A 22743-nucleotide genomic window follows, 5' to 3' on the forward strand; every position below is an offset into this window, starting at 1 on the left:
AATAAGCACAGCACAGCACGTGTGTGTGTGTGTGTGTGTGTGTACTTATATATGTATATATGCACATATTTGTGTGTGTTTAATTAATTAGTTTTATTTATGGCTTCACTGGGTCTTTGTTGCTTTCCGCAGGCTTTCTCTAGTTGCAGCAAGCAGGAGCTACTCTTCATTGTGGTGTACATGTTTATCATTACAGTGGCTTCTCTTGTCAAGAAAAACAGGCTCTAGGCACACAGGCTTCAGTAGTTGTGGATCCTGGGCTCTGGAGTGCAGGCTCAGTAGTTGCTTAGTTGCTCCAAAACATGTAGAATCTTCCCAGACCAGGGATCGAACCCTTGTGCCCTGCATTGGCAAGTGGATTTTTATCCACTGTACCACCAGGGAAGTCTAATTCTGCTTTTTGAATAAGGGGCTCTGCACTGTTATTTTGCACTGGGCTCAACAAGGTGTGTAACCAATCCTGGTGCTTGGCCCTGTGCTGGGCACCAGGGCTACAGATTTGAGTGCATATAACCTCTACCTTCAAGGTGGCTGTTGGGTCTGCAGTTTGGAAATAGGGACATCTTTTCTTTAAGGGTAGTTTTAGGCTTCGCAGGCCAACCAATCTCTGTCACAACTCAGCCCCACCTGTGTAGCATAAAAGGATCATAGACAGTATGTAAAAGAATGTGTTCAGCTGTGTTCCAATAAGACTTTATTTATGGACATTGAAATTTGAATTTCATATAATTTTAACATCACAAAATATTATTTTTCTCTTTATATGTTTTCAGTAATTTGAAAATACATAAACAACATTTAGCTGTGAACTATGCAGAACCAGGCTGCAAGCTAGCTTTGGCGAGTAGGCTGCAGCTTGCTATCCTTGAATTAGATGAACTCTAAGAGCCTTCTAGCACTCACTCAGGTGAGTTTCAGAGAGCTGGATCTTTATTCTCACTTTCCTTTTTCCTGTTGTTGTTCTGGGTTTCTCTCTTTCTCTCTCCATATATATATATATATATATATATTTTTTTTTTTCCTCTCACTCTCTCTCTCACAAGTTCTCCTTTTTGCACTTACTTTCACTCTCTCTACGTATCCACTAAACACACACACACACACACACACACCTGATTTAAAAACCACTGATAGAACCATCTCAACACAAGGAGCTTTTTTTTCTTTCAACTGAGGTAAGTAATGGAGCCAGTGTCCTTTCTTCCTAAGAGGCCAGCTGCTGAATTCTTGCTCGCCTCCTAATTACAAAATCATTGAAGCAGAGACAAGAGGGAATCCAATGTAGTGCTCTACTTGCAAAGAGAAAATATTGACACATTTAGGGACATAATAGTCAGATGAAGAAAGCATGTCCTCTATTCTCTGCTCCATCTATCTGCACAGACACATCTTTTAAATGTGTTTTTGAATAGGATACAAATGCGATATTCAGACAAGCAGTGGACAGTTGTCACCATCTGCCATCTGCCCACACATAGGAGCTGGCTCAGGAAAGAAACGATTTGACTCAGAGAAACTTCAGTGCTTCATAAAAAGAATGCAAATAATTCATTATATTTTCTTATTCACCTACCATGTGCTTGTAGCTAGAAGACTATTAGGAGCAGAGGGGTTTGACATTATAAAAACAGAATGAACTTCTGGAATTGTAAGACTTGAGTTTGAATCCCTGGGCTGGAACTGCTTAGCTATGTGAATTAGTGATTTGTGCTAAGAGAAAAAGAGTGCAAAGTACAGTACCTGACACATGATAGGGATTTGCTCAATGGTGGCAGCAGGAATTTCATTCTTAAAGCCACTGAAGCCTCTGAAGAGCTCAGTGATGGAGATAGTGTTGGTCACTCTGTCATGTCCAATTCTTTGTGAACCCATGGACTGTAGCCTGCCAGTCTCCTCTGTCCATGGAATTCTCCAGATTAGAACACTGGCATGGGTAGCCATTCCCTTCTCCAGGGGATCTTTCCAACCCAGGGATCGAACTTGGGTCTCCCGCATTGCAGGCAGATTCTTTTCAATATGAGCCAGAAGTCACATGTGGGTAGACACAGAATGTGCTAAAGTAGGTGGCCTGGAGCAGGGGGCCCTCTAGGGGGCTACAGCTGGGAAAATAAAGACTTGAGCAATACAAAGAATGCCTTGCGCTTCATTTATTGGTGATCACACCTTCTTCTTATTGTTTATTCCACCAGTCATTCAATGTATGGTGGGCAAGAACATTCAACAACTTAAAGTAACTACGAAAAATAATAGTTGAAAAAGCCCTGACGTCTTGAATCATGATCTGTTTGCCATCTCTGCAGTTTCTGATTCTGTTCATTTCTTAATTCATTCAAGTGTATTTATTGAGCATTGTCTTAGTCTGTTTGAGTCGCTATAACAAAAATGTCACAGACACGGGCTTTTACACAACAGATGTATTTCTCATGGTTCTGGAGGCCAGCAGTCCAGGATCAAAACACCAGCATATTCAGTGTCTGGTGAGAGACTGCGTCCTGGTTCATAACCTTCTTCTTGTAACCTCAATGGAGAAAGTGGCAAGAGGTCTCTCTGGGGTCTCTTTTGTGTACTTAGTTGGGTCTCTATTATCAGGATATTAATGCCAAAATGAGGGCTCTGCCCTCAACACCCAGTCACCTCCCAAAGCCTCTGCCTCCAAATACCATCACATTGGTTTTCAACCCGTGAATTTTGGGGAGACACACATTCAGTCTACATCTGGCATTTACTCTGTGCCATGCACTATGATTACTGCAGCTGGGGCTGCAGTAGTGAGTGAAACAGTTTTTACCTTTAAGGAGCTCACAGTTGAATGAGAACATAAGTGGACAAGTGTAGGATGGTAGCCAAAGCGCTATGACAGCACAAAAGAATGGCATCTTAAGCCAATCCAGGGGGTCAGATAAGGCTTAATGATGGAGATAACCTTTAAACAGAGATTTGAAAAAGGAGTGAAAAGTAGCTCACCAAGGAAAGATTGTGCCAGGAAGGATGTGGCAGGCAAAGGGGACAGCGTATAAAAAGGCACGAGGACTATACCTTCAGGGGTCATCAATACAGAACCTTCGTACAGACAACAGATTGATGGTTGTCAGAGGGGACAAGGGCTGGGGGAGTAAAATGGGTGAAGGGAGGCAAGAAGTTTCTGATTTTAAAATAAGTAAGCCATGGGGATGGTGACTAGAATCAACAATTTTGTATTGCATGTTTGAAAGTTGCTAAGAGAGTAAACCTTAAAAGTCCCCATCACGGGAAAAAATACAACTTTGTATGGTGACAGATGGTAATTAGAACTTATTGTGGCAATCATTTCCCATCATATACAAATATCTAATCATTGTCGTACACCTAAAATTAATATGTTATATGTCAATTATGCCTCAGTGAAAAAAGGAAAAAGAAAAAGACATGGGGGCAAGAGGAAAGCATGGTGTGCTGGGGACTAAAGGTGATCCACACGGAGCCTGGACTAGGAGCAGAATGGCAGCAAGATTGGAGGCTACAGACACTGGCAGAGCAGAGTGAGAGTGTTAGGTACTTTAGACATTATTGTTCTATCAATGGAGCATTTTAAAAAGAGCAGCACATTTGCATCTTTGAAATTTCACTCTTGCAGGGTAGAGCATAGGTTGAGGGGAAGTGACACTAGAAGCAGGGAGACCAACTCCTAACTTTGTGATCATGGACAAGTCACCTTTCTGATCCTCAGTTTCTTTATCTAGAAAATAGAATTATGAAATATACCTCATAATGTCGGGGGACTTAAGTGAGTCAATATAAACAAAATGTCTGTCCCAGGTAAGTTCTTCTCTGTCCCCACTTCCCATTTTGCCCAAGGCTTAACACAGAGCCTCGTATAAAATTCATCCTAAACAATCTGCATCTGTTTCTGGTTGAGTGACTGCTGTCTTCTGGAAGCTGTAACAGGGGCAGCTTAAAGGCAGCTTTAGATAGGGAGTAGATGGCTATAATCGCCTAGATCCTAACCTAAAACAAATCTTTCCCTCAAATTCTTGAAAGGAAACATGTTCACAGAAAACACCCCCCCCCCAATAAAAGCACAGACACACACACAAAAAAATCACATACACACACACACACACACACACACACACACATGCACACTCAAAATACTTGAAACTTGATAAACCTCAGTATGGAACTTCAACCTGTATTCTGAGTGAACTCCATTTGGCCAAATGAGACCAGCCGATGTGGCTCCCTTTCCTCAGGGTTCACAGGAGATCCTGCCTGGCTTTCTCTGAGGGCAAAGAGAATACCTCTAGGGCAATCCTGCAGAAAATACCACCCCTTATACTTTAGCCCATTCAGTGCTCTTGATCTCCAGCAGACCTCCTCAGGCTCAGTGAGAAGTGACGTGATCTATCCTTAGGAGGGGATTGAAGGAGGAGGGGAACTCGGAGCATCCCTAAATCCTCGTGAACCTGTTCTAACCCTGTCTGGATGTGCATTTCCAAGTTTTAGTGGGATCTGTCTTTGACTGAAAAGTTTAAAAACAGCCTTGTTATTTAGGGAAAGCATTTCATTTGATGCCAAATCAGGTCCCTGAGTGAGTGTTTCCAATGCCACCAAAGATGGTGAACCAAGAACAAGAGAGGTGGTTCTCCCCTCAGAGTTTAAAATGCAAATAGAACTAAAACCTTAATGCCAGACATAATACGAAAAGTCATCTCTCACTATTAAGAAACACACTGAATGAAGAAGATAATGAAAAAGAATTCAAGCCTTCAGAATCATCTTTAAAAAAAAAAAGACAAATAACATTTACACCATATGATAACTATTACATTAACAAAAAGTATTTTAAAAGTTGTAATCCCCCATGCTGGCAAGGGTACAGTAAAATCTTTATCTCAAAAACTTCTCGTGGGAATGTAAATTGGAATGACCCTACTGGAAAGCAATTTGGCAGCATGTATCAAGAGTAATAAAAAGGTACATGTTTTCTGACCCAGTAATTCCACTCTTGGGTATTCATCCCAGAGAGATAATCTAATCCAAATGAAGGAAAAAATTATATGCAGGAAGGGGTTTATTGTAATGTCATTTATAATAACAAAATAATAGCAACCTAAATGTTCTATATTTAAGTAAACCATTCACTTTCACTAAGTGGAACATTATGAAGTCATTAAAATAACATTTATAATGACTATGTAATACTATTTGAAAACTTCTTATGATATAACCTAAAAATAACAGAATATTGAAAGTAGCAAAATTGTCTTTATGCCATGATTACATCTTTGTTTTTCATGTATAATTATTATCCACACATTATAAGTATAGATACTTAGACAAGAACTAACAAATAGCACAGAAAAAATGAAAGTGGCTATTGAGATCTCAAGTTTTTGTATATATTTTTATCTTTTTATATTATTAATATTATTATTTAATGATACTATATATTATGGATACAGTGCCTTTAATAACATGGGTTTCATAGTCAGAAGTGTGGTTTAAATCTTAGTGCATCATTTAATGGCTTTGTGACTTCAGGCATTTATTTAACCTCTTTGAGTATCAATTTCCTCATCTCTAAAATGGGGGTTAAATACCTGCATTATGAGAGTGTCATGAGGATTAAGTGGGTAAACATAAATAAAGCATCTATTGTGTAGTAGATGTAAAATTAGAGTTTTTACATCTTAATTAACTATTTTCTAGAAAAGATCAGTTTAAAAACAAATATGCATACACAAGCATATACACATATATGTAGATATAAAGTTAGAATATATTTAAAAATAGGTTAGGAAAATTGGGCAAGGGAAAATAGGGTAGTTCTGTAAATGTTAACTCCCCTCACTTTCCCAGTTCCTATCTACTACAAGTGCAATGAGAATATTATGACTACATTGTTCAGAAATCAATCACGAATGATGCTTATTTTTCAAAAGCGAAAGGAAAGGAAAAGAAAAGAAAAACAAAAAACAAAACAGAGATACCTCTCCCACCCCCTTCTACTCCTGAGCATGCACACACACACACACACACACACACACACACACACATACACACACATACATCCCTCTCATCAGACTTTAAGATGTGTCCCTGGAGTTCCAAGAAAATCACATTTTGGTCTTTTTTTTTTCCTGGTGAACACATTTGCTTTCCCCAAGTAACAAAAGGTATCATTTTGCTTTTAATTATGGTTTGTTACTATGCATTGCTTTTATTTGGCAAAGATGTTTGTTTCAGGAAAATTAATTTAGACAGTTCCATTTTTCAAGCAATAATACCTTCTGTCCCAGGCTTACAAAGAACAATTAGATCTGGATTCTTTCCCCACAATCAAGCTGGCAATTTCTTATGGAAAGTCGTGGTCAATCAGTGTGGAATGGAGCTTCAGGAGAGCCAGTCAAATGCAGAAAATAGACTGTTATGGCCTGGCACTTTTACTTCCTGCAGTATATATAACTCTGACATCCTGCAGAGGCATTACTCTGGCTGGGCAGAAACACTGATTAATGTTGCCTCACTTTCAGTGCCAGAGTTTTATCCTGAATGTCATGATATTTTTCACAGGAACTCCAGTTTCATGCAATTCAGCAAACATGACTGAAGAGCTGCTCTGTTCCAAGTACAGTGGTAGGAGCTGGAGGTACCGAACTGAGTCACACAGCGTCCTTGCCCACAAGAGCTCTCACAGCGGGATGACTCACAGATGATTGCAACCCACAGGGATAGCGTCTGTGGCCAAGGGTAGCACAAGGTGCTGAGAGGCCTGAAGGAGGCACCTAACCCAGCCTGGGAGAGCAAAACACTTCCAGAAGGTGATGATGTAATAGAGAAGTCATATATAGAGACAGAGGGGAGGAAAGCCTTTCCAAGCAGTCTTGGAATTAAAAATAAAACTCTTACCAGGCTAAGTGCCATTTACCCAGAGATTATGTGACAAATGTCTAGGTTAGCTGCTTTACTAGTCGATGGGTTGCTAAACCCACTTGAAAGTATTTAACCAACTTACCCAGGGTCACTTAGCTAGTGTGTGGTAGAGACACATTCAAAGGAGATAAATTATTAAAACCATTAGCTCATACAGCAAGAAATTAGCAAAACTGGGCCAAAACATGTGTTTCTGGTTCATTGTGTCACTCAGTTCTAACCACGGTTCTATGCAGGCACATGTGAACAACTTTGCACACTTGCTGAATCTGAAGAAAAATAAGAACAACCAAAAAAAAACCTTTATTGAACACTTAGTTATTACATTATAAGATCTTTTGTGAAGTCAGAACCTCCGAGCTTTTCCACCTAAGTAGGGAAGAGTGAACTTAATCCTCAAAGAATCTGAAATGTTAATGTTTATAGAATCATTTCTCTTCAAAAAAGACATGAGTATTTTATATTATATTCCATAATACAGCAATGTTTGTTACAAAAGTTCTGAGTGAAATTATATTCTGGTTTTATAACTTTTCTTACCCCCACATTAGAAATGTGGAAATGAGAGAGATTAAAAAACTCACCTAAGGGCTGCAGTCATGAGGGTACAGGCTAGGATTTGTGCTCATGTCTCTCTGTTGCTGTTATCCACGGCGCAGACGTGGGGCTTCTTACTCTGGTTCCAGGGCTCTTGTGACCACCACCATAGGGCTTATTCAACAGCATCATGGGAGTCAGTTCTGCTGGTTCCAAATGCAGCTCCGCTGATATGTCACTGCAGGACCTGGCTAATTCCTATCACCCACTACACCTCAAGGTCCCCTTTCTAAGGACCCTCAGAAGAGATTTCCTCAGACCTCAAGTCAGGAACAGTGGAGACGCTGTCATTTGGTTGTTTTATTTGGGGTTTCGGTTTTATCCTTAGTATATACACTGGGCATTTTGTAACTGAGTTTTCCACTCTTGCCTAGGTGGCTGAAAAGCTGAAAGTCAAATTTGTATCCCACCTTGGGCCAGTGAGCAGAGTATCTTAGGATGTGAATTCTGAGTTGTGACCTTATACCTCAGTTCAGTTCAATCTCTCAGTCATGTCCGACTCTTTGCAACCCCATGGACTGCAGCATGCCAGGCTTCCCTGTCCGTCACCAACTCTCAGAGATTGCTCAAACTCGTGTCCATTGAGTCAGTGATGCCATCCAACCATCTCATCCTCTGTGGTCCCCTTCTCCTCCTGCCTTCAATCTGTCCCAGTATCAGGGTCTTTTCCACTGAGTCAGTTTTTCACATCTGGTGGCCAAAGTATTGGAGTTTCAGCTTCAGCATTGTCCTTCCAATGAATATTTTGGACTAATTTCCTTTAGAAATAACTGGTTTGATCTTCCAGTCCAAGGGACTCTCAAGAGTCTTCTCCAACACCATAGTTCAAAAGCATCAATTTTTCAGTGCTGAGCTTTCTTTACAGTCCAACTCTCACATTCACACATGACTACTGAAAAAACTATAACTTTGACTAGATGGACCTTTGTTGGCAAAGTAATGTCTCTGCTTTTTAATATGCTATCTAGGTTGATCATAGCTTTTCTTCCAAGGAACAAGCGTCTTTTAATTTCACCATGGCTGCAGTCACCATCTGCAGTGATTTTGGAGCCCAAAAAAATAAAGTGTCTCACTGTTTCCATTGTTTCCCCGTCAATTTTCCATGAAGTAATGGGACCAGATGCCATGATCTTAGTTTTCTGAATGTTGAACTTTAAGCCAACTTGTTCACTCTCCTTTTTCACTTTCATCACGAGGCTCTTTAGTTCTTCCCTTTCTGCCATAAGGGTGGTGTCATCTGCATATCTGAGGTTATTGATATTTCTCCCCACAGTCTTGATTCCAGCTTGTGCTTCATCCAGCCTGGCATCTCTCATGATGTACTCTGCATATAAGCTAAATAAGCAGGGTGACAATATACAGCCTTGATGTACTCCTTTCCCGATTTAGAACCAGTCTATTGTTCCATGTCCAGTTCTAACTTTTGCTTCTGACCTGCATACAGGTTTCTCAAGAGGCAGGTAAGGTGGTCTGGTATTCCCATCTCTTGAAGAATTTTCCACAGTTTGTTGTGATCCACACAGTCAGAGACTTTGCCTTAGTCAATAAAGCAGAAGTAGGTGTTTTTCTGGAACTCTCTTGCTTTTTCGATGATCCAATGGATGTTGGCAATTTGATCTCTTGTTCCTCTGACTTTTCTAAATCCAGCTTGAACATCTGGAAGTTCATGGTTCACGACTGTTGAAGCCTGGCTTGGAGAATTTTGAGCATTACTTTGCTAGCATATGAGATGACTGCAATTGTGTGGTAGTTTGAGCATTCTTTGGCATTGCCTTTCTTTGGGATTGGAATGAGTACTGACCATTTCCAGTCCTGTGGCCACAGCTGAGTTTTCCAAATGTGCTGGCATATTGAGTGCAGCACTTTCACAGTATCATCCTTTAGGATTTTAAATAGCTCAACTGGAATTCCATCTCCTCTACTAGCTTTGTACCTAGTGATGCTTCCTAAGGCCCACTTGACTTCGTATTCCAGGATATCTGGCTCTAGATGAGTGATCACACCATTGTGGTTATCTGGGTCATGAAGATCTATTTTGTACAGTTCTGTGTATTCTTGCCATCGCTTCTTAATATCTTCTGCTTCTGTTAGGTTCATACCATTTCTGTCCTTTATTGTGCCCACCTTTGCACGAAATGTCCCCTGGTATCTCTAATTTTCTTGAAGAGATCTCCAGTCTTTCCCATTCTACTGTTTTCCTCTACTTCTTTGCATTGATTACTGAGAAAGGCTTTCTTATCTCTCCTTGCAATTCTTTGGAACTCTGCATTCAATTGGATATATCTTTCCTTTTCTCCTTTGCCTTTAGCTTCTCTTCATTCCTCAGCAATTTGTAAGGCCTTCTCAGACAACCATTTTGCCTTTTTGCATTTCTTTTTCTTGGCAATGGTCTTGATCAGTGTCATGAACCTTCATCCATAGTTCTTCAGGCACTCTGTCTATCAGATCTAATCTCTTGAATCTATTTGCCACTTCCACTGTATAATCGTGAGGGATTTGATTTAGGTCATACCTGGATGGTCTGGTGGTTTTCCCTACTTTCTTCAATTTAAGTCTGAATTTGGCAATAAGGAGTTCATGATCTGAGCCACAGTCAGCTCCCGTCTTGTTTTTTGCTGATTGTGTATAGCTTCTCCATGTTTGGCTGCAAAGAATATAATCAGTCTGAATATAATCAGTCTGATGACCTTGCACCTAGCATCATCTAATTCCTCCTTATTTTTCTATTCTTCCATGTCTTTTTTGTATGTGTTTTAATTTTGTTTGATTCTCTTCTTGTAAGCATCTTCCATTTTGGGGGATCAGTGTTATATATTCAATAACCAAATATGTAAAGGAACAAACAGAACATAGCATTTCAAAGAGATGTCCTAGTAGTCTTAAAAACTGGATGTCAAATGTAAAGAGACTCATTAGTTCCTAGGGACAGAGGGTAACAGAGCTTATGGCCAACTCAGATTCCTTTGCTATTCTTTTTTAAAATTGGCCTCACTTTCTCAGTGAGAAGTAACTTACTTGTTTCTAATCTTTAAGGGCCATTTCAATTACCACCTCTTGAAGGAAGTCCTCCTGATAATGTCTCAGTTAAAACTAGTTGAATCAAATAGACATAATGACATTAGAACTCAAAACAAGTTCTTAACCAAATTCCCCCCGCCTCCATACCCTCCCCTCACTCTCTTATTTTCCTTAACAGTTTTTTTTTTCCCCTCTGAGCACTGATGCTCTTTTAGGCATGAATGGGATACAGACATCCCTTTTTTCCACTCTTTTGAAGGAAGCACACAAGCAAATAGTGCAGAGCTATGTGGCAGGTGACTCTGAGCAGCTGCCTCCCCCTCTATGGGCTCAGTTTACTTTTCTTTGAAATAAGGTAGTTGTGCCAAGTGATCGCCAAAGCCCCTTGCTCTGACATTCCAGGAGGCTGTGTTGTGGGGTAGCCTCACTCACGTGGGATCATGGTGACCTTCAAGATAAAGAATAATCTGAAGGGTCAACTGAAGGCCTAAAAGGCTTATCTTTTCAACTCTAAAGTTTGATTTTTACAAAAGAAAAATTGTGACTTAAAACATATAAAAAGAGGACTTATCAGATATGTAACTCTGATAATAAGCCAAAACATCACATCTGTAACAAACTTCCTCAGGTCCTAATCAGGTACAGAGAGAACATGCAGCATAGAAAATACTCAACTCTAACCTTGGAGGAGAAAGCAGGAGGGAGGAGATGGAGGTAGGGGAGGTAGAGGTGGAATGAAAAATGAGACCAATATGTACATAGCTAACTATAGTTTGCATGGGTGTACGTGTTCAGTCATGTCCAACTCTTTGTGACCCCATGGACTATAGCCTGCCAGGCTACTCTGTCCGTGGGATTTTCCAGGCAAGAATACTGGAGTAGGTTACCAAGATCCTACTCCAGGAGATCTTCCCAACCCAGGGGATCAATTGAACCTGTGTCTCCTCTGTCTCCTGCGTAACCCTAGCTGTAACAAGAGACGCAGTTAAAGCAATGCTTAGATGCTATGGCCCATAGGTGCCCTGGGTGGGTGTCTGTCAGTCATGCAGACATCCTCTCCAGCCTCGAGCTGCACCATCATTTTAGGTGCCATGTCTGTTCTTACAGGTTCCCACGTGGCCTCATGTTACTGGAGCTAAGGGTAGGGAAGACGCAGTCCGTCTTGGCCTGAAATCTTCTGACTCACGACTGGAACAGCCTTCCTCTCACTGTCTCCTGATGCATGGGTCTTTCCTCTAGAGCTGGGGAGGGTGGAGTCTTGCAGCACAAGCCCCCATCTGACACACTGGGGTTTTAGGATGGGATATGTATCATTTCTCTCCAGCAGGAATAAGGGTTTCAGCTGTTTATCTAGCCCTCTTCAAAAACCTGGTCTAGCCTTCCACATATGATTTTTAACACATATTTAGACAGAGTCCACTCTGCCAGGAAAGCTCAACTCTGTCCTTTCTGTCATAGAGTTTAGCATATAATGGGAATGACATTGGTCAAATATAAATACAGGTAAATATAGAATTTCAACTTGTGAACACTGAAGGAAAAATACAGAACATCATGCTTAAGTCGAAGCTCCTCCCACCCTCCTGTGTCAGAGGCTGTTCGGTTGTTGAGTGTTGCCACTGAGGCTCCTACTGCTCCTCTGTCTAGAGACTTGGGGATCACCAAAAGCATTTCTCATACCCCAGTGCTCTCACAGCTACCTGGGTGTAGTCTTCAGAGACCAACAGTATGGGTTCGAATCTAGGTTTCTCCAATAGCAGCTGTGACCTCTTGACCTTCAGCTTCTTCATTTATATAAACGGGCAACAATGCAGTGCTGGCCTCAGAAGGTGGGAAGGATCGGCACAGAGTAAATGCTCAGCAGATGCAGTTGCTACGGGCTCTGCAGCCACTAATCCTGCTTCCAGAATGCCTCTGCACTTTCGTATGCTCTTCTCCATTTCCACTTGCCCTGCTTTTGTGCAGGCTGCCAGAGGCTGAACTCAAATGCTCCTTTAAGCTGCCCTGGGGATGAAAGCCACTTGCGTGCCTGGCTTTTCCAATAACAGGAAGCTACAGAAGCAGAAACTGCTCAGTGAAATATATTGAAGCAATCCCACTTGTGCAACCCTAGCTTTTGTCTGCTGCCCCACTCAGCTTCCCACTGAATTTAACCCCTAGTCATGAGATTCTATTTCAGCCTTGAGTGATGTTCGCTCTCTCCCTGAGTAAAAGGCTAATGCATTTTTTATTATCCTGATGGGAGTAGGTGCACAAAAGGGCAGCGGAGACTCAGCCATTGCTCAGGTTCCTATAGAAGGTAGTGGGGTTGGTGGATGCTTACGAGAGGTATCCAGCCATCAGCCTTTGGGTTGGGTGAGGTTTGAGAAATACTTTGAACCCTGGTCACGTACCTTTCCACATGTTTTTCTTTGAAGCACTTACCATAACTGACATTAATTCATATTATATGATTGTTTGCTTAATATGTCTGTCTTCTCCACCTCACTATTAGCTATATATGTCTGTCTTCTCCACTTCACTGTTAGCTGTCTCTTTGAAGACAGGGGCTGTGTCTTTCTTGTCTTCTCCTCAGCAGTATGCCTGGTATAGAGTAACCTCTTCATGGCTACTTATTAAACTAATGAATAAACAAATGAAGAGTCAAAGAGTGAAGTCGCAATACTATCAGGGAAGCTATGCCACGCATCACTTGTTCAGCATGAGGAGAAGTAAAAGGGAACCGTGTCGAGGGCAGAAGGCAGGGTCGGGGACAGGTGAGATGGTGGCGTACGGAAGGGTCAGGCAAATAGACGGCCAGCGTCCCACTTCAGTGCGATGTGGGCCTGAGCTCTGTGCTTTAGACAGTGCTTTTCAGAGTTTCATAATCCCTGCTCCTTTTCCGCAGAGAGGTGACTGGCTCTCCCCACATCTTCCTCCTCCCACATCTTCTACATGTGAGACTGACCCATGTGATTAGGCCTACCTTTGTTGTCTGAGGTTTGGTTCTGAAAATAATAGGTAACTTTTTGTTTGTTCTCCAAATATGTTAAAATATAAAAACTGCTTTTTCAAATGACACCTAGAGCTTGTGGAGATTTGTCATCTGTCCTTGAATGCTAAGCTAAGAAATCTAGTATTTGTGAGGAATGCAACAAGTATTATTAAATTATTCTAAGAAAGGATCGAATTTAACTTTAGAGTGATAAGTCCCACAGCCAGTGTGCAGGCTAGACTGGAATAGGAGAGGTCAGAAGTGGTGAGTTTAGGGAGAGGTGAGCACTAGGTGAAATGCTTTCTACGGAGCAGGCTCTGCTTAGGGTAAGGCAGGGAGGGGGCCTGAGAGCCCTAGAAAATGACTCTGGCCGAGTGAAGGGGAGAACGGGACAGGAAAGGGATTACAGGGAAAAGAGGGTTCTGAGCCATGAAACCAAATGTGTGCCCATGCTCCTGTGACCTCCCCTTTCTGGAGAGTTTGGATTCCCAGATCCTCCCCACATTGGCTAGCTTCTGGAGTGACAGGAAAATGCACAGAGATTACTGGTGCTCTTATTTAAATTATCTCCAGCCTATGCCATGACAGACTGACTTTTCCCCCAAATAGCTATCCTGCATGAAATGCAAAAAGCAAAACAGAACACATAATCAGTGCCTATTCTCTTCCACCAAGCAGAACCTCACACATGAAGCCAGCCCCTGAGCTCCTGGAACACCATGTCCCCTTCTCATTCGGAGAAGTAATTGCAATGCAGTTTGTGACCAAAATGAAAAGTCCGTTTTTAAACGTAGCCTCACAATTACCCATCCAACTGAAGAAGGCCAGATACTCTGTGGTTTAATCCCTAGGTCCCCATAGCAGAAATAGGGTTTTGAGGAAAATTATGGGGCCAATGTGTGCATGTCTTTTGGGAGGGAAGAGGATAAAGCTAAAGACTTTTTCTGACAGTCAGTTCAGTAGGACCTTCTCTCTAGTCAGCATCTTGGTAGCTGGTAACCAGCAGATATTTAGTGAATATCACGTATCCGTCAGGCACTTGACTAGTCCCTGAGAGGAGTGCACTAGTGATGACACAGTCCTGCCCTCAGGGAGATCACACAGGGAGAAGATGGAGTAGTAAGCAGGCCAGGAGAGGCACTGTGATGGTGCTTTCATGGGGAAGGTCAGCGGGCTAAGGACAAGATCCAGCCCAGCCTTGGAAGGTCAATAAAGCCTTTACAGAAGAGATGGCGTGTGAGTGGAGAGCTGAACCAGTAGGGATTAGCCAGGCAAAGCAGGTTGGGCACAAGACTTGTTCTGAAAAGAGAGAACAAAGGCCTAGAGGTGAGAGCATAGCAAATTTGGGGAGCTGGGAGTGGCTTCTCATGGTCAGAGCTCAGAGTCTGATGGAATGGGAGACAGAAGGCAGGAGCTGGGCCATAGATGCCCTCCAACAGCAACTAAAGGGTTAAACTTTGTTCTGTAGTAGTCCTGGTGAATTTTAAGGTGTGATTCCAGAAAGTTCACACCAGCTGCAGCAGCAATGTGCAAAACTCAGTCAGGGAGACCAGTTAAGAGGCTACTATAAAAGGCTAAGGTACCAGATGGTGAGAAGCCCAAAGTCTCGGCCTGAAGTTGGGCACAGCTGGAGCAGCCCTCAGAAATCCTAGCTTCCAACCTTTGTGATTCCCACTCTACCTGTTGGCACCTCCAAGTCCCTAACCCGCCCCGCCACCCTGAATGATTCTTCCTCTTTCTCTCAGCTTCTTTCCTGTTAAACTCCTGGAGGTTGGTCTATACTCTTTTTATGAATGGGATACCTAATTGACAGCTAGCTTAAGTAAACTGCCTAGATAGCACAGCTTAAAGATGATAGAATCAGGATTCATAACATCAGTGGGTCTGATTTTGAGTTTGAAGCTCTACAAAATCCTTTGTGTAACTGCATTGAGAGGGGCTTCAGATATGAAGAAGAGTATCTTTCAGGTTGGTTATTGCCTGCTGCCTCCTGTGACAGAATAACCAAGTAGTTTTCCACTAATGTCTTACTAATGCCACCTTCCCTGAAAAAAAGGACTAGAAAAAAAATTACAGTAGTAAGAGCTAAAATTATTTATAGCAATAAATATATGTGAGCCAATTGTAAGGAAATCAACCCTGAATATTCACTGGAAGGACTGATGCTTAAATTGAAGCTCTAGTACTTTGGCCACCTAATGCGAAGAGCCTACTCATTGGAGAAGACCCTGATGCTGGGAAAGATTGAGGGCAGAAGGAGAGGGCATGACAGAGGATGAGATGGTTGGATGCATCACCGACTCAATGGGCATGAGTTGGAGCAAGCTCCGGGAGTTAGTGATGGACAGGGAAGCCTGGCGTGCTGCAGTCCATGGGGTCTCAAAGAGTTGGACATGACTGAGTGACTGAACAATATGTGACTTACATTCTTATAATTCAAAATAAAGACTTAGCCTGGGACAAAAAATAAGGCTGCACAAGATTAAAACATGATTCATTTGTTATACATAAATATGACCCTGTTAAATAGACACAAGCAAGGAAGATGACAAAAAATACACCAAAATGATAATGGTGCTTCTCTTTCAGTGATGAGATTTCATTCATTTTTACTTTCTGAATTTTATGGAAATTTGGAAAATGACCAAAATAAGCATGTGTTGTTTTTATTATTGCAAACATTTTAAAGATAGATTCTTCAATGTAGGACAACAATAGTTTTTATTGAGAATAATTGAATCCACAAAAGATCCTCAATGTTTGGCTGAGGTCTCCAGCTGACCCATCTTTCAGTATTTTTTACCCTGGGAGCTGTCAACTGTGACCAGAGATGAACGGACACTGTATTGGCAAAACAGCTTCCACTGGATCAGTTGGGGAATATGGATAATTCCTGGGGCACACATGCTGGCAGACAGCTCGTTTAGCAGCCACTGTGGATGTCCCTGCCATCATTGGTTCCACCAAATTCAGAGCTCGTTCTTGTAGACTTTGGGGCCTTCAGCTCCCATGGTCTCTTTGGAGTCATGACTGGTGTCATCCGCCACACACTGGTTGAACACAGAAGTGGGTTTCTTCTGAATGTTTTTGAGGCACCACTCTTACCAAGAAAGGCTGGATGCAGGGTCATACTCAGTCAGGAGCCCGCACAGCACCTCCTAACTGATCCAACCCTGGCATATGCACACTCCTCCAGGAGTCCATGGAATACCATCCAGACATACCTGGACACGTTGCCGTCAGTGTAGGTGTAGAATTCCTTTATCTGAGGCGAATGCCCCTCTACTCCTCCACACACACATACATACAGAGAGCACCACTAGCATATGAAGGGCCTGCCTTCCTGAGATGGTAGCTTATGGTTAGCTAGTGGTTCAGCTGCACAGCCCTCAGCCAGCAAGCCCTGCTGTCTAGCTAGCTATTTTTCTCCAACTAATATTGCATTTTCTACCATCCAGGCAGGTAGGTAATGTATCATCTCCATGTAAAAGGTCCTTGTGTCTCTCAGTTGGTAACTAAGTAAAATAATTTGGTCATTCTTTATTCTATCACACTCCCGTCTTATGTAATTAATTTATATTATTGGTCAAATTCCACAAGTCAGTTGCCTATTTTAATAAATGCCAGTTTCCTTTGGTGAACCTAAATACTAGGCACACTTTGGGGATGAAAATTTCCTCTTCCGTTGTATTCCTTTCATTTTTGACAGACTTTGAGGAAATTATTTGGGTATTTTAGTATCTTAGGTTAAAATTATTGCACAGTGATTCTTGAACATATACTTTTGTTTTTGTTTGCATATAGGACATGCAGACTTTGCAGTCTTAAGAGCTACCAGTTAAAACAGTAGTCTACACTTATCTTCTTGGGCCACTAGATGGTGCACGCATATGTCTGTGAACTGTAGGTTAAAGGGGCTTGTCACCAGGTTAGATTCAATTCATCACCACAGGAGGGGCACAGGCAGTAGGCGCTGTAGGGATCTAGGAGAAACAGTGACCCTGTGCATGGGAGTAAAAGAAGGAAGGTTTCCAGGGAGGTGGATAGATAATAATATCGCTGCAGAGATGGTGGGAGAAAAATCATAAAGGTAGGAAACCCCAAAGCCATGACAGAGGGAAAGTCCTTTAGAGGAAAGGGTATGCTTACTTTCCATGCTGACAAATCTCTCAGCAGTGTTGCAGGAGGGAATAATGGAATAGTTGAATCATTTGAACTAGATGACATCAAGCATTCCTTTTAGCCTTTGTGCTGGGCACTGGAAATATACAGATGAAATGACATAATCTTGTCTTCAAGCAAGGACCTCATGAGAGAAACAGAGAAGGAAACCAATAATTAAGACAGGGCATGATACAAAAGGGAGGTTTTACAAGACGCATTGAATGAATACAGTGTGAAATCTTCTGTTCTGAGTAAAGGAGAGGAAGGGGTTCAGTTGGGAGTTGACGTGCAAAGAAGACCTCATGGTGGTCTTGAGACATGAGGAGAGAGCTCCGTGAAGATCTCAAGAGATTAGTTTAGAGAGACTAGGATGAGCAAAGGCATGGGGGTTTGAAAGGATAATGTGGATTCCAGGAATGGTTCAGCTGAGTTTAGCCATTCTCACTGAGGGCTACTGTGCGCCAGAGACTGAATAATAGATGTTCCAGGCCCTTAAGATTTCCCTCAGCTTGTGAGGAAGACATACAAGCCCTGAAAATGGCAGTGTGTGAAGGCAGCTTAAAATCTGTTCTCTTAAATCCTAACAATCATTTGAGCCCCCAGGGTCCTGGCTACAGGAATTCTCAGAGAACTCTCTACACCAGAAGAGGGAGCCCACAAACCCAGTGCCTGTTTGCATTTTACTCAGAGTCACTGCCAGTATTTAAGTCTCACTCATTCGTTTTAAAGGTGTGAAGTTCAAGACTGGAGACACACAGTAAGTTATCCAAAACCACAGAGAGGAGTTAGGACACAAGGCCAGGTCTATTTGTGTTCCTTTCAGGTTTTCTTCCCTTTTTCTCTGCTGGACCCTGGATACTGAATCACCATTTAGAGGTGATTCTTAATTAAGAAATAGACACTTTTCATATAACTAGATCTCTTTCACTGACAGTGATTGTCACAAGACCAAGCTTATGGAAAAATGGAAGAACACATTGTATTGTTTCCTCATGTAGGAGGGAAGGGCCAAGCCTACAGGCTGGCCTTGGCAAAGGCAGCTTGAGCCGATTGTACTACTAGCCTGGTTCCGTGTTTGGGAAAGAAGGCAGTCTGGCTCCAGCATTCCTTCCAGCTCTCGTGTGGGTGTGTGTTTCATTTCAGCACGAGGATATGTGCTCACAATGTAGGTCAGTGACATCTTGGAGTTGCATTGTTTGCTTGAAAATGTCAACTGGAATGAGCTATGAGCTGGCAGGAAAACAGGGATGTGTGATTGAGAAGACTCTGAAACGATACAGATCTGCTTTTCGGGCCCTGAGAAATCATTAAAGCAAGGGGTAGAGAGACTTTAAAGAGGTTCTGACCAGGACAGATGAAATGTAAATGGAAGAGCAGGGGACCACAAGGGCCAGGAGACTTCAGACCAGGTCTTATAAGGCAAGGATGAAAGAACTGGGAATATTTAACCAGGAGAGAAGATGACAGATCTTCTTCAGATCTCCAAACTTGTCACAGGCCAAAGCAACAATGATTTCATAAGGAAACAGCTTTTAACCGTGCTCAAAATCGGGCAATTTGGGGTCACAGTTTCAATCCCTGGTCAGGGAGGGCTAAGATCTCATGTGCTGTGGCCAAAAGAAAAAATTTTTTTAATTTAATTGTTAAGAAATGAGTTCCCTGTCAGGAAAGGGGATAAAACAGAAGCTGTTTGTACAACTGGTGGGGATATTGCAGAGGAAATTCCCATCCTAGGGGCAGGTCAGACTAGATGACCTTTGAGCTCTGGTATCATAATTCTATGAAAAGGGACGAGGCAGCTTTTATAAACAAAGGATCACATGGTCTATGATAATAACAAAACCTCAATACAAAAGTAGCTCTTTTTATTAAGCATCTATTAATTGGCAGGCATCATGCTGAGTGACTTACCATGTGCATTATCTTATTTTGAATCATCAAGTCAGGATTAGAACTGAATGAATTCTGGCTCTCTCATTTAACAAAGATGTGGTCTCAGGCAGGTAATTTCTCCTATCTGAATCTCATGGCCCTCTGTTGTACAGTACGAGCCCTGCAGGTTTGCCAGGAGTGTGAGAAGAAATGACACATCAAAGTGCCTGGTCTTGTGCCTGGTCCTTTGCCAGGCCTATATTTGGTACTCAAAAAATGTTGCTGCTTTCTCCTTTCTGCTGAAGCAGAATTTCAGGGAGCCATTCTAGGGGAGAGGCAAGATAAAGAGGGAAATGCAGGTGTGGTGAAATATGCCAAGGGACCCACTGAATGAAATACCAGATAATCAGAAGCTCCTGCAGTGTGTATCCCGAAGCAACGGTTCTCAAAGTGAAGTTTGTTAAGACCCCTTTTTAAGAAAAAAAAAAAAAATACATATTAATGAAAACTGCTATTAATGGAAAATCAAGTGTAGGAAAGAGTCAGAGGTTGACAGAGGCTTAAGGAATCCTGACTTAAGTTTTACAGTGTGAAGATTCCTTAAAAACCTGGAACTAGAACTGCCATACTACCCAGCAATCCCACTACTGGGCATACACACCGAGGAAACCAGAACTGAAAGAGACATGTGCACCCCAATGTTCCTCGCAGCACTGTTTATAATATCCAGGACATGGAAGCAACCTAGATGTCCATTGGCAGACGAATGGTAAGAAAGCTGTGGTACATATACACAATGGAATATTACTCAGTTATTAAAAAGAATGCATTGAATCAGTTTTAATGACGTGGATGAAACTGGAGCCTATTATACAGAGTGAAGTAAGTCAGAAAGAAAAACACCAATATAATATATTAATGCATATATATGGAATTTAGCCAGATGGTAACAATGACCCTATATGCAAGACAGTAAAAGAGACACAGATGTAAAGAGCAGACTTTTGGACTCTGTGGGAGAAGGTGAGGGTGGGATGATTTGAGAGAACAGCATTGAAACATGTATATTACCACATGTGAAACAGATCACCAGTCCAGGTCGATGCATAAGACAGGGCGCTCAGGGCCGGTGCACTGGGACGACCCTGAGGGATGGGGTGAGGAGGGAGGTGGGAGGGGGGTTCAGGATGGGGGACACACGTACACCCATGGCTGATCCATGTCAATGTATGGCAAAAACCACTACAATATTGTAAAGTAATCAGCCTCCAATTTAAATAAATTAATTTTAAAAAACAAGTTTTTAAGAGAGTTATTTACCTCTGCCCCATCCTCAGCCTCCAATGCCTTCTTCTCCACCCTCAGTTTCCCATGACATCCAGTTCAGGACTGAGCTTCCCCCTAGGTGTGGTGTGATGGGGGTGGGGGAAGCCTACTGAGATGTTGATCACTTCAGCCCTTAGGGTCAGGACCAGTTGCCTCCAAACGTGAACGGCTTCATCCAGTGCCTGGTGTACCTGACAGATATTTTCTATGAACGTTGCATGGCACAAAGAGATGAGGATTCAGTTAGAGAAGGAATGGTTTCATCATCAGTAATGGAAACTGTCATAGCATTGTTGAGCACAGTTAAATAAACCAGCCCTAGGGAGTATCATGGTTAGAAAGGATGTTGACAGCGACTAAGGACAAGGCAAAGAGGGTTGCCAGAATATCAGACACTTAACCAGTATAGCCAGTGTGAGCAGAGAGAAATCTAAGGCTGCCCGGTCCAGAGGGATGAGCCTTGGCTGGGAGTCTGGAAAGGGACTTTCTTTGTGGCTATAAGTAAGCCACATTCCTCTCAGGGCATCATTTTCCCTTAGTATAAGATGAATTTGACAGCTCTGATCAGAAAGGCCATCCATCCCTCCTTGTCTCTAGGGCGCAAGGCCTCTCTGCGGAACCATGAGACCATCACCTTCTCCACAGCATGCCCTGCTCTGCATGTCTGGACATCCCCTTTGCATGTCCACCCTGAGCCCTAAGCAACAAGTTTGATTCTGGCTTAAATCAGTTCTCTCACAACGTGTTTTCCTTTGCAGCAACAGCGGCAGCTTGATCTCCTGACGATAACCAGCCCCGGTGAGTGGATGTGGCCTTTCTGCTTTGTCTTTTCCCTTGTTTCCCAGAGCAATGCCCGGTTGCTTATCCCAATGCAATTTGTGTCCTGCTCCTTTGGCTCCCTGAATGAACAGCAGAATTCCCGCATCAGGAATGATCCTTCTCCCCCTGTCTTCTACCCCACAGGCAGTTTCTTTTCTCTTCCCCAGCTCTGTGCTGCCTTCTCTTGACTCTGCATATAGCAGGGTGATACTACGATGCTGCTGCATATTCCAGGGCCAAGTTCTCCCCAGATCCCTCGGTGGATCCAAGTGTTAAGGAAGGGTTCTATTCTCCTGAGAAATGTTAAAATCATGGTGAATGGGGTAGCTGCCTTGTAAATGGCATGAAGTGAAGGGAAGACAGCTCATGAAGAAAAGCCAGTCTGGGCAAGTGATCAGGTTTGGTCTCCTGTGACTTCTGTCACTCACCTTTAGGAAGGACAAGTCCCCCAGCAAAGCTGTGGCCCTTGGATTAAAAAGTTCTTTCTTCCCCCAAGACTGGCATCTAGCCTGGAGAGAAGTTGAGCATTTGGTCCATCAGAAGGTATTTTATTTTGATTTGGGAACTTGAGGCAAAACTGACCAACAAGAGATGCTGTTCTCTCTTGGAATCCAAAGGGATGATGGTGCCAGCAATGAACATTCAAGAGTGGATATGGTGGTTCGTCTTTATCCACTGGTGATGTTCAAAATATTTAATAGCAGTGGTGACTCCCTACTGTGCTGGGCATTAACACTTTGGTTACTGGACTAGGGGGAGATGGTGTTCTGGGAAAAGGACTAGTGTGACAGAGTGGTCACATGGGTTGTGGGGGGGCTCTAGGAGTGGCTAATTACCAACAAATATGGAGGTATTTCAGTATTTTAGTAACCAGTATAGCTGTGCCATATCATCCCTGCCTTACACCCAGCCTGTTACTGTATCCAGGGCCAGTTGGCTCACTTACAAGGAGACTGAGAAATTGTCCTTTGCAGGTACTGTCTCAGCACAGAGGCTGGTTATCTATCTGTGTAACTGAGGTGTAAAACAATGACTACAAATGTAAGTTGGATCCACCCAGG

General features: G+C 42.5%; 1 protein-coding gene across 1 annotated transcript in view; it reads left to right on the forward strand.

Annotated features, from left to right (window-relative positions):
- AGBL4 (AGBL carboxypeptidase 4) overlaps positions 1 to 22743 on the forward strand; it is a 1406543-nt gene that overhangs the window by 1040368 nt on the left and 343432 nt on the right. The window contains exon 6 of the mRNA XM_043876377.1: positions 21622 to 21661. Within this exon, the coding sequence (XP_043732312.1) occupies positions 21622 to 21661 (40 nt within the window). The remainder of the gene's footprint in view (positions 1 to 21621; positions 21662 to 22743) is intronic.

This window comes from Cervus elaphus, chromosome 20 (assembly GCF_910594005.1).
Source record: "Cervus elaphus chromosome 20, mCerEla1.1, whole genome shotgun sequence".
NCBI lineage: Eukaryota > Metazoa > Chordata > Mammalia > Artiodactyla > Cervidae > Cervus > Cervus elaphus.